Source organism: Oncorhynchus mykiss, chromosome 11, assembly GCF_013265735.2.
Source record: "Oncorhynchus mykiss isolate Arlee chromosome 11, USDA_OmykA_1.1, whole genome shotgun sequence".
Lineage (NCBI taxonomy): Eukaryota > Metazoa > Chordata > Actinopteri > Salmoniformes > Salmonidae > Oncorhynchus > Oncorhynchus mykiss.
In genome coordinates, this window is record NC_048575.1 from 11994149 (window position 1) to 12009678 (window position 15530).

Consider the following 15530-nt stretch of genomic DNA (forward strand, 5'->3'; position numbering starts at 1 on the left):
CCTCAAGGATGCTAGCCTTGGAGAGCACCGCTGAGAGAGAGAGAGGGATGACTTAACAGTTCAGTAGATGTTCTCAACTGTCCAATACAGCCATACAGCCATTCTGTACAGACAATAAAATGAGGCGGCCCTTCAACAAACAATCTTTACTCCAATTTCGCTCTCACATTCTCTGGGCATTAGAGGATCAGTATTATATTACCGCTGCCAATAACCCACGAATGCCCGACAATAACTACAACATCAATCTAAAACCAATACTGTACAGTCATTGTCCTGCTCAACTTTATGAACTTTATTTTTTCTTTTCTTTTTCCTCCTAAATAAACAGATAAACCTTTTATGTCATCTCATCTCTTGAGTTTTACTGGTCATGCCATACCTATGTCAGACTTGTAACAACATATCATCAGATGGACAGTACCTGTCATGCGGGCATCCCATGAGCCTTTGGGTTTTACAGAATCGTCAAGCTCAGCTAAGGGGGGCCCTACTGTGACAAGGTCAGCTATGTCTGGTAAAAGCACCGATGATGGACTCACAAACCCCCACGGTCCTGATACACATTCCAGGGGCATTGCCCCCCCCCCCCCCCCATATGACAGACCCATAAATAGCCCCTTTGGAGAGAGAATGGATAACTAACAAGAGTTAGACACACACACACACACACACACACACACATATCCCAACTCTATGAAACAGGACTCCCCTGAATGCATGTTTAGCCATGTGTTGTTGTCAGAAGCCACCTGCGGGTAGTCTCTTTTCCTCTACGGGGTTAAAGGGGGTTAAGAGTCAGGGGTCATGTACACATGGTGTAGTGTCAGGCATTAAGGGTGGCCATGAGGTATTTAAGGGGTCCCAAAGAGCGACACAATAAGATAGAAGAGAAACTGCCAAAGTAAATGCCCTGCTCGAGTGACACTCTTCTTGGACTGGCTAGCCAAAATTGGAGAGGTATGTTTTATAGAACGCACCAGGGAGAAGTCTGTAAAGTGGCTATTGTTGGCAGTGTAATATATGGATGAATAAGGAGGTATCCGTAAATGTCAATATGAACGACAACTGTTTCTATCATCACTACCCATAACACTCTGGGGTGCAGCAAAAACCCTCCTGCAGGTTAGGAGAACTCACACAGCAGGTTAGGAGATGTAACGTAGCAGGTTAGGAGAATTAGGTTATGGTTAGGTGTTGGTGAAAATGCTTTCCTAACCTGCTACGAAAAGTCACTTGCATTGAAGTGCCGTATCTTATGGAGGCTAACCCCCCCCCCCCCCCCCGAAACCCTAATCTACCCCACCTGATGCTAATGCTTACAAGGACCTCGACTGGCTGATAAGCTGAATCAGGTGTGTTACAACAGGGTTGGAGCAAAAACCTGCATACCCATTTCTCCCAGAGGAGGCTTGGCCCCAACCCTTATTTAGACATTAAGAGCCACTGACATGCTAGGAGAAATTCCCCGCCAAAACAATTTCAAGCATGTTTTCAGTCAATGAATTATACCAGAAAAAAGGTCTCATCTCATCATGTATCCCATTTCCTCTTCAGTCTCCTCTGGGATCTGGGGCGGCCCCGGTTGTTGCCGTGGTTGCTTTCGAACACAGCTGTGCGGCGTTACACAACCGTTGGTCCCTGGAGGACCCGAGCCATCAGAGCCGACGCTCATACCTCACACTTCCTGCTCTTCTCCACGAGTGACAATGACACGTTGCTGCCAGAGACGTTCGTACCCCTTATAGGTACCACTACGCCACTTAGAATAGATGGCCAACACATACAGTAGCTTCATCCCATGCTATTACTTTGGTTATCAGAACGTTTTAAATGACTCAACTGTGAATTGCTAATAACATGCAAATTGCATAATTTACTAGCACTGAAAGGAACATGATTGAAAGTTTCAACTAGTTTACTAGTTCAACCCAAACAAATCCCATGTTCTATCTGGAGAACGCTGAGGTATTTACCCTTGGGGTTAGCAGAAGTAAAAGTTAAGCACACTGGCAGGAAGTGTAGCACTGTGACGTGAGCATGGTCTTTCTATGTTTTTACAGGATTAGCCTTGCACAATAACCTTGTTAGTGGGATAATCAACATAGGCTTCCCGCTAAAACATTATCAAGCCACTAGTGACAGAGTTGAATTTACAAGCTATGGTTCTGATATACAATGGCTCAATGGTGTGAGGAAATGGTCAGTAACAGCTCCAGCCTCTACAAACACTCACACTCACACACACACACACACACACACACACACACACACACACACACACACACACACACACACACACACACACACACACACACACACACACACACACACACACACACACACACCCTCCGAGGTGTAAAAAGTGGTCCTGGCCTTGGCCCCCTGTAGTGATGAATCAGACAGACAGGCTGTTGACTGAGGAAGAGGTAAGGTGGGGGTCAGAGGTTAAAACATGCCATCTACATTTTCCCAGTCTTTCAGCCGGCAGTGACATAACAGCTCATATGGGAGGTTTGTCTGCATGTGTGCTAGCACTGCTTTTCTCTCACCCCCCCCCCCCAGCCACACTTTGACGTTAAGGAGTTGTGAAAGGGACGAGCCACGTCTGCCTCCGCTGCACACTCTCCACAGCAAAAACTAAAGCAGAGACACTTTGTTTCCTGCTGCTAACCTATATGAAACTCTTCATTTCCAATGTTTTGGATGTTTCTATTATTTATTTTTATTACAATAGAAAACATACACATACAAACGACAACATACAGAAATATCCACAACATCACCCCTGCCCTGTTTTGAATGTTTCTAATTCACTTGTAGGTGCTAACTAATGTTTCAGGGCAATATTCTCTCTCGCTGCCCTTTTCCTGACAAGGGATAGCGACAGGCACGCATCCGAGGCCACGGTTACATGAATAGATGCAGACAGTTGATTTTTATGCCATGTTTTCCCTTGTGGGCCACATCCCTGTCTGCATGGGAAACTGGCTAGGGAAACAGAGGGAACGGCACACCACCATGATCATCTACACATTGAGCCACAGCAAACGTTTAGGGAACATTTCACAAACGTGGAAACCTGATAAAGCCTCCATGGGAGACATGTACAGAACAGGTTGTTGAGAGAGGACAGGTGTAGAGAAAGATAAAACAGAGTGAGTGGGTGTACGGGCAGGTGTACCGAGATGTAGTGAGTGTAGAGATAAAAGAGGGAAAAAGAGAACAAGGGAAGGTGAGAAGACAGGTGCGTCGTGTGATTAAAGCAGGTGGGCAAGACGTAACCGCTCTCTTAAAACTGATTGGAGCACAGGTGTGCAAAGAAACAAACCAGTCATCTCGGTTTAGAGTGAGAGAGAGAAAGAAAGAGAACACAGATGCTTTTTGTCTCTCACTCTCTCTCCCTCAACAACCTGTTCTACATGTTGGTAATTCTGCATCATATTCCCATAAACAGTCATTGCTCTATATACTTCAACCTTGTAGTGCACACCGGTGGTATGCCGAGCCCTCTCTCCCTCTCTCCTTGCCTCAACTATTTTAACAAGTCAAATTACAGTTTTACATTTATTCATGGAGCCTTGCTCATTTCACATGCCTCCTTATCAACATAAATTCATCTTTGAAATTGACCATAACCCCCAGACAACAAAGTAACGGCACACGATCTAGCTTCCTATAGTGGATGCAGACACAGAGACAGTAACGTTAAAGACAAATGCAGGCAAACAAATGCACCTTGCCCTTAAGGATCTAATTCCATATTCCTGATTGGGCGGAAATATAGAGGGCCATTGTTACCAAATGGAAGAAGGACCCAATTGCCAAAATAGTAGTATAAATCTTTAGAAAGGGGTAAAATTGGACAGGGCATCCATTTTGGGAAGAGTCCGCTTGGGGCCAAATTGCTCTGGAGGAAACGAGAAAACAAAACAAGGCATGAAAATAGCCTTTGTGCGTGGGCTTGGAGTGGCTCACTTGGAGAGAGGGAGAGAGAGGGATAGGGATGGAGTGAGAGAAAGGGAGGAGGGAGAGCATGAGAGATAGAGGGAGCAAGAAAGAGAGAAGGCTTTCTCTCTCCCTCTAAGGCTCTCTCTCCTGTTATTAGCCTAGCTAAGCAACCTCTCGGGCCAGAGAGCGATTGAGCGAGAGAGAGAGAGAGACAGAGAGAGAGAGAGAGAGAGAGAGAGAGAGAGAGAGAGAGAGAGAGAGAGAGAGAGAGAGAGATCTACAATAATTAATTAATCTATCTGATCCTCAATTAGTAGACACAAACAAACAGCACAGCTCTACCATTTCATGAGCGAGCCGATGTCAGAGAAGCACACATGATAATACCTGTACAACAGGGAGGGGCAAATGGTGGCCAGCGGGCAACAGGCCCTCAGATTTTAACTTTTTTTTAAAAAATGCTATATTTTTTAAATCTTAGTTGGGGAAAAACTTACTGTTGCAAGTTAGAACAGTAGAATCCGCAAGATGCAATTTCGAAATATGGTTTTGCATCAGAAGTTTTTATCTTGTTATGTCACTGATAGTCATTCAATTAGCCATGTTACTGTCAGGGGGGGGGCATAGGTTTTGTTAGTCAGTCTCAATCAGATATCATATTAAAAACTACAAACATTTGTAGAAATGTGTAGAATTGCATGAAATGAATTATACAATTCCAAATATTGTCTCCACCCCATAGCAAAATGTGTAGAATTGCAGAAAACTAGCTTTAATACTGCAATATTTTCACTACGCGCAATGGTAAAATGAGTAAAAATAACTCAAAATGTCTCTCTGCTGTCAAGAAGGGGGCTGCTAAAATGTTTTGCTCTCAATGTGGTAGTGGCTATGCGCATTTGGGTACGCAGACCTGTGAGCAACTGCGGATTTTGTGTGGCCCCCACCCCATCAAAGTTGCCCATCCATGCTGTAGAGAGAAACAAGACAAACTCTGTCACGATTCCATTCCTACCACTAGTCTGCAATCTGGAGTCAATTACTAATTAAAGATGCAGTCCGGGATCTTAAGTACTTACCAATTCAGAACACATTGTACCAATTAGAATTCGTAACATATCATACGAATTGCACTTTTTCTTTGCAGGACGTAACATATCATACGAAATGGATGACGTAGAACACAATTTTCGGGGACCCATTTTAGCTCGTGAGCAATACTTTCAAAACTATTGGCTGAAATTATACAAAAGCTCTGGAGCATCACTTAAAAGTAGGAAATATTAGCTTAACTAACCAGGAATCCATCCAACCTTTTTATGCACGTAAAGTACATGTTGGATACATTTCTTTACGACGGGCCTGATTGAAACAGCACATTTGGTTAGTAAACTTTGCAAATGTCAACAAAACAAAATCCGCTAGACAAGGTGGGATCTTTTTGTGTCTGTAAAATTAATCATGCAAGAAATGGCGATGGAAGCATTTTATTCACAAATAGTGATATGATAACCATCATATCAAAGTAAACGTGGAGCCATGTTGTGTGGTCCTCCTACAACAACTGGGGAGGACATGCAGTTTATTAGGCTACTGATCAAATCAGTTATGATGAACTTCACAGGGTGGTGAAAGTGCAAGGTGATGAGCTTGATGCTCCTGTCCAATAAATTGCACTACACAGCTGATTCAAATAACCAAAGCTTGATGATGAGTTGGTTATTTGAGTCAGCTGTGTAGGGCTCGAGGGGGAGTACATTTGCTATAAAACGCAACTTTTTTGGGTGACAAAACCATCAGTAGAGTTGAAAACACATGGAAACATATTTAACTTGTATTTTGTATTCAGTACACGGGAATTTAACCGCAAAAGTTACCTCGTCATCACGCACAGCCTCTTATCCGCAGCAAGTCAATTGTTTTAATGCAGATTTTTAAATATTTGCATAAAAATCTTTCGCCAATTGGTTGGAAACCTAGTTCATGAGGAGATAACAATATCTGAATAGCTCGTATCGCAAAGATGCAGCTGATATTGGTATAGACTTTCCAATATCGGTACCCAACACTACCACCAACCCATCCTACCTGCTTGCTCTCCTCCACTTCCTCCTCCTCCTCCTCCGAGCTCTCGCTCTCATCCTCATCATCATCATCCTCCTCAGGGAACTCCACGTCTGATTCGCCAGGAGCGATGGGCACGCTGATGGTCAGATTGGGGTTTGTCATGTAGCTGTCATCGACCTCCGGGACCATTATCTTCTCTCCGTGGCGCCCGATCACCCCGATCCCTCCCCCCACCGTCACCACTGTCCCGTTGCCCACCTCGCCAAGCGGAGCACCGTGGCTCAGCCTCTTGAGCTTCACCATGGCCTTTGTTTCTTTTCTCTTCTGCCGTCGCCTCTTGAAGTTGCCGTTGAAGAAGTCGCAGATCTACAATGAAGTAATGAACTATGTTTACAAGATGTGATGAACTTGTATTTATTTTTGTATGTACTTCATTTTTTCCCGGTGATTCATTTGTTTGTTTGGTTGTTATTGGTTGTTTTATTTTGCCCCGTCGTACGTTTTGTGTCATATCTTACCTAGAATCTATGTAATTGTCCACACTATATAGTAAAAAAAGTATATCATAATTATGAAATAAAAACATATGAAAAAAGTGTCCGACCTGGCTTCGGAGCCAGCCCATGCCGCTTTTGATGCGACCAAGAGCGATTTGCAGGTTGTTCATCTCGCCGTCGTCATCAGGTGCCGAGAGGTTGTCTGAGCTGAATGAGCTGAGCAGCAAGGCTAGGAAGAGGTTGAGTACCTGGGAGGAGTAGAGAGGGAGATGAGTTTGAATAAAACCTTGTCCTTCTGTTTAGTATAACTAGGTAAAGTCAGTGATGAATATATGCCCAACTGGAGTCCTTAAGATGTAAGGGAATACCCCCCTGATTTGGACAAAAACAAATGGCGGTATATTGGCATTGGACAAACCATATACACGATGGTCAATACCACCCAATTTGGCGTTGATTCATGCAAAGTATATTGCAAATGCCATATGGCAATTGCCAATTGTAACACTTCAAAATTCCAATAGGGGGCGTGTGCGTTCCACCGGGGCATTTCATATTGCAAATGGCACCCAAGTCAACATCCAAAAGCCAAATTTTGAAAAATGACATTTTTTAAAAAAAACTTAAAAACCCTTAAAAAAGTGCTTTCTGGACCTTTTTTCGAAATTCTTTCGAGTTTTTTGTCAATTACACATGGGTAAGTACTGTATGAGTATACTTTTGTCATCATATATATATATTTTTTAAGTACATGCGCATAAGGCATATGTTTTGTCCATTTGCAATATGATTTCATAGGAAGTCAAAAGTCAAAAGTCAAAAATGTCAAAATTTGGTAAAAAACTTCACACATCCTTAAAAAAGTGCTTTCTGGACCTTTTTTCAAAATTCTTTCGATTTTTGTGTCAATTACACATGTATAAGAACTTTATCAACATACTTTAGTCATACTTTATTATCATATATATATATATTTTTTTACTTGTGCATAAGGCATATGTTTTCTCCATTTGGAATATGATTTCATAGGAAGTCAAAAGTCAAAAGTCAAAAATGTCAAAATTTGGTAAAAAACTTCATACATCCTTAAAAAAGTGCTTTCTTGACCTTTTTTCAAAATTCTTTCGATTTTTGTGTCAATAACACATGTATAAGAACTTTATCAACATACTTTAGTCATGCTTTATTATCATATTTTTTTTACTTGTGCATAAGGCATATGTTTTCTCCATTTGCAATATGATGTCATAGGAAGTCAAAAGTCTAAGTCAAAAGTAAATATTTTCCTCCGTGCAACTGATGATCTAAAATGTGCAACAAAATTTTTTGGATTTTTTTTGTTTATGTTTCCTTACTTTTTCAAAGTCACTGTGCATTTGCAATACGTTTTAATGGGCAGATACCATCACGAATTTGTCATGCTCAAAATTCAAACTTTACTTTGCTCAAACTATACCTTGGTCAACTTGTATTACATATTTCTTTTTGTTTTACTTGTGCATAAGGCATATGTTTTCTCCATTTGCAATATGATGTCATAGGAAGTCAAAAGTCAAAGTCAAAAGTAAACATTTTCCTCCGTGCACCTGGTGATCTGAAATGTGCACCTGGTGACCAGAAATGTGCACCTGGTGATCTAAAATATGCAACTGGTAACCCAAAAAAAAAATTTTGGGATGTTTTTTTGTTTATGTTTCCTTACTTTTTCAAAGTCACTGTACATTTGCAATATGTTTTAATGGGCAGGTACCATCACGAATTTGTCATGCTCAAAATTCAAACTTTACTTTGCTCAAACTATACCTTGGTCAACTTGTATTACATATTTCTTTTTGTTTTACTTGTGCATAAGGCATATGTTTTCTCCATTTGCAATATGATGTCATAGGAAGTCAAAAGTCAAAGTCAAAAGTAAATATTTTCCTCCGTGCACCTGGTGATCTGAAATGTGCACCTGGTGACCTGAAATGTGCACCTGGTGATCTAAAATATGCAACTGGTAACCCAAAAAAAAAATTTTGGGATGTTTTTTTGTTTATGTTTCCTTACTTTTTCAAAGTCACTGTGCATTTGCAATATGTTTTAATGGGCAGGTACCATCACGAATTTGTCATGCTCAGAATTCAAGCTTGTGATCTAAAATATGCAGCTGGTTACCCAACATTTTTTGGGATGTTTTTTTGTTTATGTTTCCTTACTTTTTCAAAGTCTCTCTGCATTTGCAATATGTTTTAATGGGCAGGTACCATCACGAATTTGTTTATCGAATTTGTTTATGTTTCCTTACTTTTTCAAAGTCACTGTGCATTTGCAATATGTTTCAATGGGCAGGTACCATCACGAATTTGTCATGCTCAAAATTTTTTAGATGTATTTTTTTTTGTTTCCTTACTTTTTCAAAGTCACTGTGCATTTGGAATATGTTTTAATGGGCAGGTACCATCACGAATTTGTTTATCGAATTTGTTTATGTTTCCTTACTTTTTCAAAGTCACTGTGCATTTGCAATATGTTTCAATGGCCAGGTACCATCACGAATTTGTCATGCTCAAAATTTTTTAGATGTATTTTTTTTTGTTTCTTACTTTTTCAAAGTCACTGTGCATTTGGAATATGTTTTAATGGGCAGGTACCATCACGAATTTGTTTATCGAATTTGTTTATGTTTCCTTACTTTTTCAAAGTCACTGTGCATTTGCAATATGTTTCAATGGGCAGGTACCATCACGAATTTGTCATGCTCAAAATTTTTTAGATGTATTTTTTTTTGTTTCTTACTTTTTCAAAGTCACTGTGCATTTGGAATATGTTTTAATGGGCAGGTACCATCACGAATTTGTTTATCGAATTTGTTTATGTTTCCTTACTTTTTCAAAGTCACTGTGCATTTGCAATATGTTTCAATGGGCAGGTACCATCACGAATTTGTCATGCTCAAAAAATTTTAGATGTATTTTTTTTTGTTTCTTACTTTTTCAAAGTCACTGTGCATTTGGAATATGTTTTAATGGGCAGGTACCATCACGAATTTGTTTATCGAATTTGTTTATGTTTCCTTACTTTTTCAAAGTCACTGTGCATTTGCAATATGTTTCAATGGGCAGGTACCATCACGAATTTGTCATGCTCAAAATTTTTTAGATGTATTTTTTTTTGTTTCTTACTTTTTCAAAGTCACTGTGCATTTGGAATATGTTTTAATGGGCAGGTACCATCACGAATTTGTTTATCGAATTTGTTTATGTTTCCTTACTTTTTCAAAGTCACTGTGCATTTGCAATATGTTTCAATGGGCAGGTACCATCACGAATTTGTCATGCTCAAAATTTTTTAGATGTATTTTTTTTTGTTTCCTTACTTTTTCAAAGTCACTGTGCATTTGGAATATGTTTTAATGGGCAGGTACCATCACGAATTTGTTTATCGAATTTGTTTATGTTTCCTTACTTTTTCAAAGTCACTGTGCATTTGCAATATGTTTCAATGGGCAGGTACCATCACGAATTTGTCATGCTCAAAAAATTTTAGATGTATTTTTTTTTGTTTCTTACTTTTTCAAAGTCACTGTGCATTTGGAATATGTTTTAATGGGCAGGTACCATCACGAATTTGTTTATCGAATTTGTTTATGTTTCCTTACTTTTTCAAAGTCACTGTGCATTTGCAATATGTTTCAATGGGCAGGTACCATCACGAATTTGTCATGCTCAAAATTTTTTAGATGTATTTTTTTTTGTTTCCTTACTTTTTCAAAGTCACTGTGCATTTGGAATATGTTTTAATGGGCAGGTACCATCACGAATTTGTTTATCGAATTTGTTTATGTTTCCTTACTTTTTCAAAGTCACTGTGCATTTGCAATATGTTTCAATGGGCAGGTACCATCACGAATTTGTTTATCGAATTTGTTTATGTTTCCTTACTTTTTCAAAGTCACTGTGCATTTGCAATATGTTTCAATGGGCAGGTACCATCACGAATTTGTCATGCTCAAAATTTTTTAGATGTATTTTTTTTTGTTTCCTTACTTTTTCAAAGTCACTGTGCATTTGGAATATGTTTTAATGGGCAGGTACCATCACGAATTTGTTTATCGTTTTTGTTTATGTTTCCTTACTTTTTCAAAGTCACTGTGCATTTGCAATATGTTTCAATGGGCAGGTACCATCACGAATTTGTCATGCTCAAAATTTTTTAGATGTATTTTTTTTTGTTTCCTTACTTTTTCAAAGTCACTGTGCATTTGGAATATGTTTTAATGGGCAGGTACCATCACGAATTTGTTTATCGAATTTGTTTATGTTTCCTTACTTTTTCAAAGTCACTGTGCATTTGCAATATGTTTCAATGGGCAGGTACCATCACGAATTTGTTTATCGAATTTGTTTATGTTTCCTTACTTTTTCAAAGTCACTGTGCATTTGCAATATGTTTCAATGGGCAGGTACCATCACGAATTTGTCATGCTCAAAATTTTTTAGATGTATTTTTTTTTGTTTCTTACTTTTTCAAAGTCACTGTGCATTTGGAATATGTTTTAATGGGCAGGTACCATCACGAATTTGTTTATCGAATTTGTTTATGTTTCCTTACTTTTTCAAAGTCACTGTGCATTTGCAATATGTTTCAATGGGCAGGTACCATCACGAATTTGTCATGCTCAAAAAATTTTAGATGTATTTTTTTTTGTTTCTTACTTTTTCAAAGTCACTGTGCATTTGGAATATGTTTTAATGGGCAGGTACCATCACGAATTTGTTTATCGAATTTGTTTATGTTTCCTTACTTTTTCAAAGTCACTGTGCATTTGCAATATGTTTCAATGGGCAGGTACCATCACGAATTTGTCATGCTCAAAATTTTTTTAGATGTATTTTTTTTTGTTTCCTTACTTTTTCAAAGTCACTGTGCATTTGGAATATGTTTTAATGGGCAGGTACCATCACGAATTTGTTTATCGAATTTGTTTATGTTTCCTTACTTTTTCAAAGTCACTGTGCATTTGCAATATGTTTCAATGGGCAGGTACCATCACGAATTTGTTTATCGAATTTGTTTATGTTTCCTTACTTTTTCAAAGTCACTGTGCATTTGCAATATGTTTCAATGGGCAGGTACCATCACGAATTTGTCATGCTCAAAATTTTTTAGATGTATTTTTTTTTGTTTTCTTACTTTTTCAAAGTCACTGTGCATTTGGAATATGTTTTAATGGGCAGGTACCATCACGAATTTGTTTATCGAATTTGTTTATGTTTCCTTACTTTTTCAAAGTCACTGTGCATTTGCAATATGTTTCAATGGGCAGGTACCATCACGAATTTGTTTATCGAATTTGTTTATGTTTCCTTACTTTTTCAAAGTCACTGTGCATTTGCAATATGTTTCAATGGGCAGGTACCATCACGAATTTGTCATGCTCAAAATTTTTTAGATGTATTTTTTTTTGTTTCCTTACTTTTTCAAAGTCACTGTGCATTTGGAATATGTTTTAATGGGCAGGTACCATCACGAATTTGTTTATCGAATTTGTTTATGTTTCCTTACTTTTTCAAAGTCACTGTGCATTTGCAATATGTTTCAATGGGCAGGTACCATCACGAATTTGTTTATCGAATTTGTTTATGTTTCCTTACTTTTTCAAAGTCACTGTGCATTTGCAATATGTTTCAATGGGCAGGTACCATCACGAATTTGTCATGCTCAAAATTTTTTAGATGTATTTTTTTTTGTTTCCTTACTTTTTCAAAGTCACTGTGCATTTGGAATATGTTTTAATGGGCAGGTACCATCACGAATTTGTTTATCGAATTTGTTTATGTTTCCTTACTTTTTCAAAGTCACTGTGCATTTGCAATATGTTTCAATGGGAAGGTACCATCACGAATTTGTCATGCTCAAAATTTTTTAGATGTATTTTTTTTTGTTTCTTACTTTTTCAAAGTCACTGTGCATTTGGAATATGTTTTAATGGGCAGGTACCATCACGAATTTGTTTATCGAATTTGTTTATGTTTCCTTACTTTTTCAAAGTCACTGTGCATTTGCAATATGTTTCAATGGGCAGGTACCATCACGAATTTGTCATGCTCAAAAAATTTTAGATGTATTTTTTTTTGTTTCTTACTTTTTCAAAGTCACTGTGCATTTGGAATATGTTTTAATGGGCAGGTACCATCACGAATTTGTTTATCGAATTTGTTTATGTTTCCTTACTTTTTCAAAGTCACTGTGCATTTGCAATATGTTTCAATGGGCAGGTACCATCACGAATTTGTCATGCTCAAAATTTTTTTAGATGTATTTTTTTTTGTTTCCTTACTTTTTCAAAGTCACTGTGCATTTGGAATATGTTTTAATGGGCAGGTACCATCACGAATTTGTTTATCGAATTTGTTTATGTTTCCTTACTTTTTCAAAGTCACTGTGCATTTGCAATATGTTTCAATGGGCAGGTACCATCACGAATTTGTCATGCTCAAAATTTTTTAGATGTATTTTTTTTTGTTTTCTTACTTTTTCAAAGTCACTGTGCATTTGGAATATGTTTTAATGGGCAGGTACCATCACGAATTTGTTTATCGAATTTGTTTATGTTTCCTTACTTTTTCAAAGTCACTGTGCATTTGCAATATGTTTCAATGGGCAGGTACCATCACGAATTTGTTTATCGAATTTGTTTATGTTTCCTTACTTTTTCAAAGTCACTGTGCATTTGCAATATGTTTCAATGGGCAGGTACCATCACGAATTTGTTTATCGAATTTGTTTATGTTTCCTTACTTTTTCAAAGTCACTGTGCATTTGCAATATGTTTCAATGGGCAGGTACCATCACGAATTTGTCATGCTCAAAATTTTTTAGATGTATTTTTTTTTGTTTCCTTACTTTTTCAAAGTCACTGTGCATTTGGAATATGTTTCAATGGGCAGGTACCATCACGAATTTGTCATGCTCAAAAAATTTTAGATGTATTTTTTTTTGTTTCTTACTTTTTCAAAGTCACTGTGCATTTGCAATATGTTTTAATGGGCAGGTACCATCACGAATTTGTCATGCTATAAAAATCCTGCAGGAATGTGAAATTGACTGGCCCGATGAACTCGGGATGGCTTTGCAGTGATTCTGGGTCATCTCAATCGCTCGTTTGGGTTGATTTCAGAATGTCGCTTTTGGTGATGTTTTTTCACTATAGAATCATATTGCAAATGTACAAGAGTCAAGTGGACAAGAGTCCATCAGTCAATTAGATATCATTCTGACCACCAAACTGATACAAACTGACACCAAACCCACTTTTTCCAACTCGTTTAGTAGCCAACTATTACATACTTCAGAGCTGGCCCAAAATTCACAACGCCTTCGGTACAAACCATAAAAAAACCATAAAACACGTAGTTACGTTCTAGCTGCGGGTCCATTTCTTATGTTATGTGTTGGCCTAGCTGAGGCGACCCCGAATCCCAAGTTTCGGCTCGATAGGTCATTTGGTGTCCGAGAAAAACCCTAATTGGTGCTGAAAATCCACTATTTTCCATGACTTGCTACGGGGTCCTTGAATGAGATATCGGACAGAAACGTTGGGGTCTGTCTATATGGGCCGAGACGTTCGCAATGCACCTAGTCTTGTGACTCTGGGACATTTCTAAATGTCGTCATTTTCGTGATGCAAAAATGAATTGAAGTTATTTCAAATGTACGAGGCTGTTTCTCGGTCCGAGAACCTTCTAGAGCCACGTAACTCACCACGCACCATCTACGGGAGGTCTAGAACAGGTTTCTAAAGTTTCGGAACTCTAGGTCCGACGGTTCTTTTTTAGCTCCAACAAAGCTAACTATTGGAGCCACTGTCTGTCTCTACGCACCCCAATACGTCCCTCCATCCAAGTTGTGTTTTAGTGCAATTTTTTTTTCCTTTGATTTTTTTTGGGAAAAATGACTGATTTACAGTTCATGGGGGTTGCCTAATCACACATATGAAGTTTTGGAAAGATCAGACTTTTTTAACCCTTCGAAACAGCCCCTGAGACACCAATTATGGCACTTCCGGTTGGCACAGGAAGTTATAAATCAACACATATCCTCATTGGGGTATGCTGTTACAGAATCCTGAGTTTTAAGTCCTTACGTTAAGAATTGACTGATCTACACAGGGTTGAATGCACTATGTCTATCAAACTGCATGCATTGTATGGGTAAACACTTTTAGGGGCATTTTAACCACTTCCGGTTGGTCCAGGAAGCTTAGAATCAACACAGGTAGACCTCATAGTGGCCTGATGGACTGGTACCGAAGACAGGTTCATACGGCATTCATAACCCACATAGGCCTCAGGTTGAAATTAGGGGTGCAGGCAATGTATTCCTATGGGGAGAGATGACACTGTAATCTGTGAGATCAAAAAACACTGTTTTACTGTGAAGGGTTAATGCCACACGGTCAAGGTTAGGCTTGTTGAGATCGGGAGGACCTTAGGAACATTCAAGTGGTGGAATTTTTCTTCTCACCCTAACGGTTCTCTCACTGTCACTCAAAAGCAAATGACATTGTGGTGCAGGCTTCATTTTGGGCCTTCTATTCTAATGGTTGCTGCGCCTAGACCGAGCGAGCTACGGTCAAGCGGGATAGCTCGTTGAACTCAGAACAGTCTGGAGACTATGGTGATGCCATTTTTTGTGTTGATTTCAGAATGCCATTTTGGTGATGGTCCCTCTCCGTTTAAACATATTGCAAATGTACAAAAGTCAACTAGCAAGTCAGTGTCCATCAGTCAATTAGATGTCATTATGACACCAAATGGATATCAATTGACACCAAACCCACTTTTTCCTACTCATTTAGTAGCCAACTATCACATATGTCAGAGCAGGCCCATAATTCACAGCGCCTCTAGTTGAAAACATAATAAAAAGGTAAAACACATAGTTACGTTCTAGCTGCGGGTCCAGTTCGGACATTATGCGAAGTCCTATGTGAGGCGACCCCGAATCCCGAGTTTCGGCTCGATAGGTCAT

The 15530-nt window shown here is 38.8% G+C and overlaps 1 protein-coding gene across 2 annotated transcripts in view; it reads right to left on the bottom strand.

Moving 5' to 3' along the window:
- The window catches only part of LOC100136701 (sodium channel protein type 4 subunit alpha), a 210328-nt gene that overhangs the window by 43136 nt on the left and 151662 nt on the right, over positions 1 to 15530 (bottom strand). For both annotated transcript variants that reach the window (XM_036934870.1, XM_036934869.1), the window contains 2 exons: positions 6623 to 6763; positions 6040 to 6384 (listed from right to left, as the gene is read on the bottom strand). In XM_036934870.1, coding sequence (XP_036790765.1) covers positions 6040 to 6384; positions 6623 to 6763 — 486 coding nt within the window. The remainder of the gene's footprint in view (positions 1 to 6039; positions 6385 to 6622; positions 6764 to 15530) is intronic.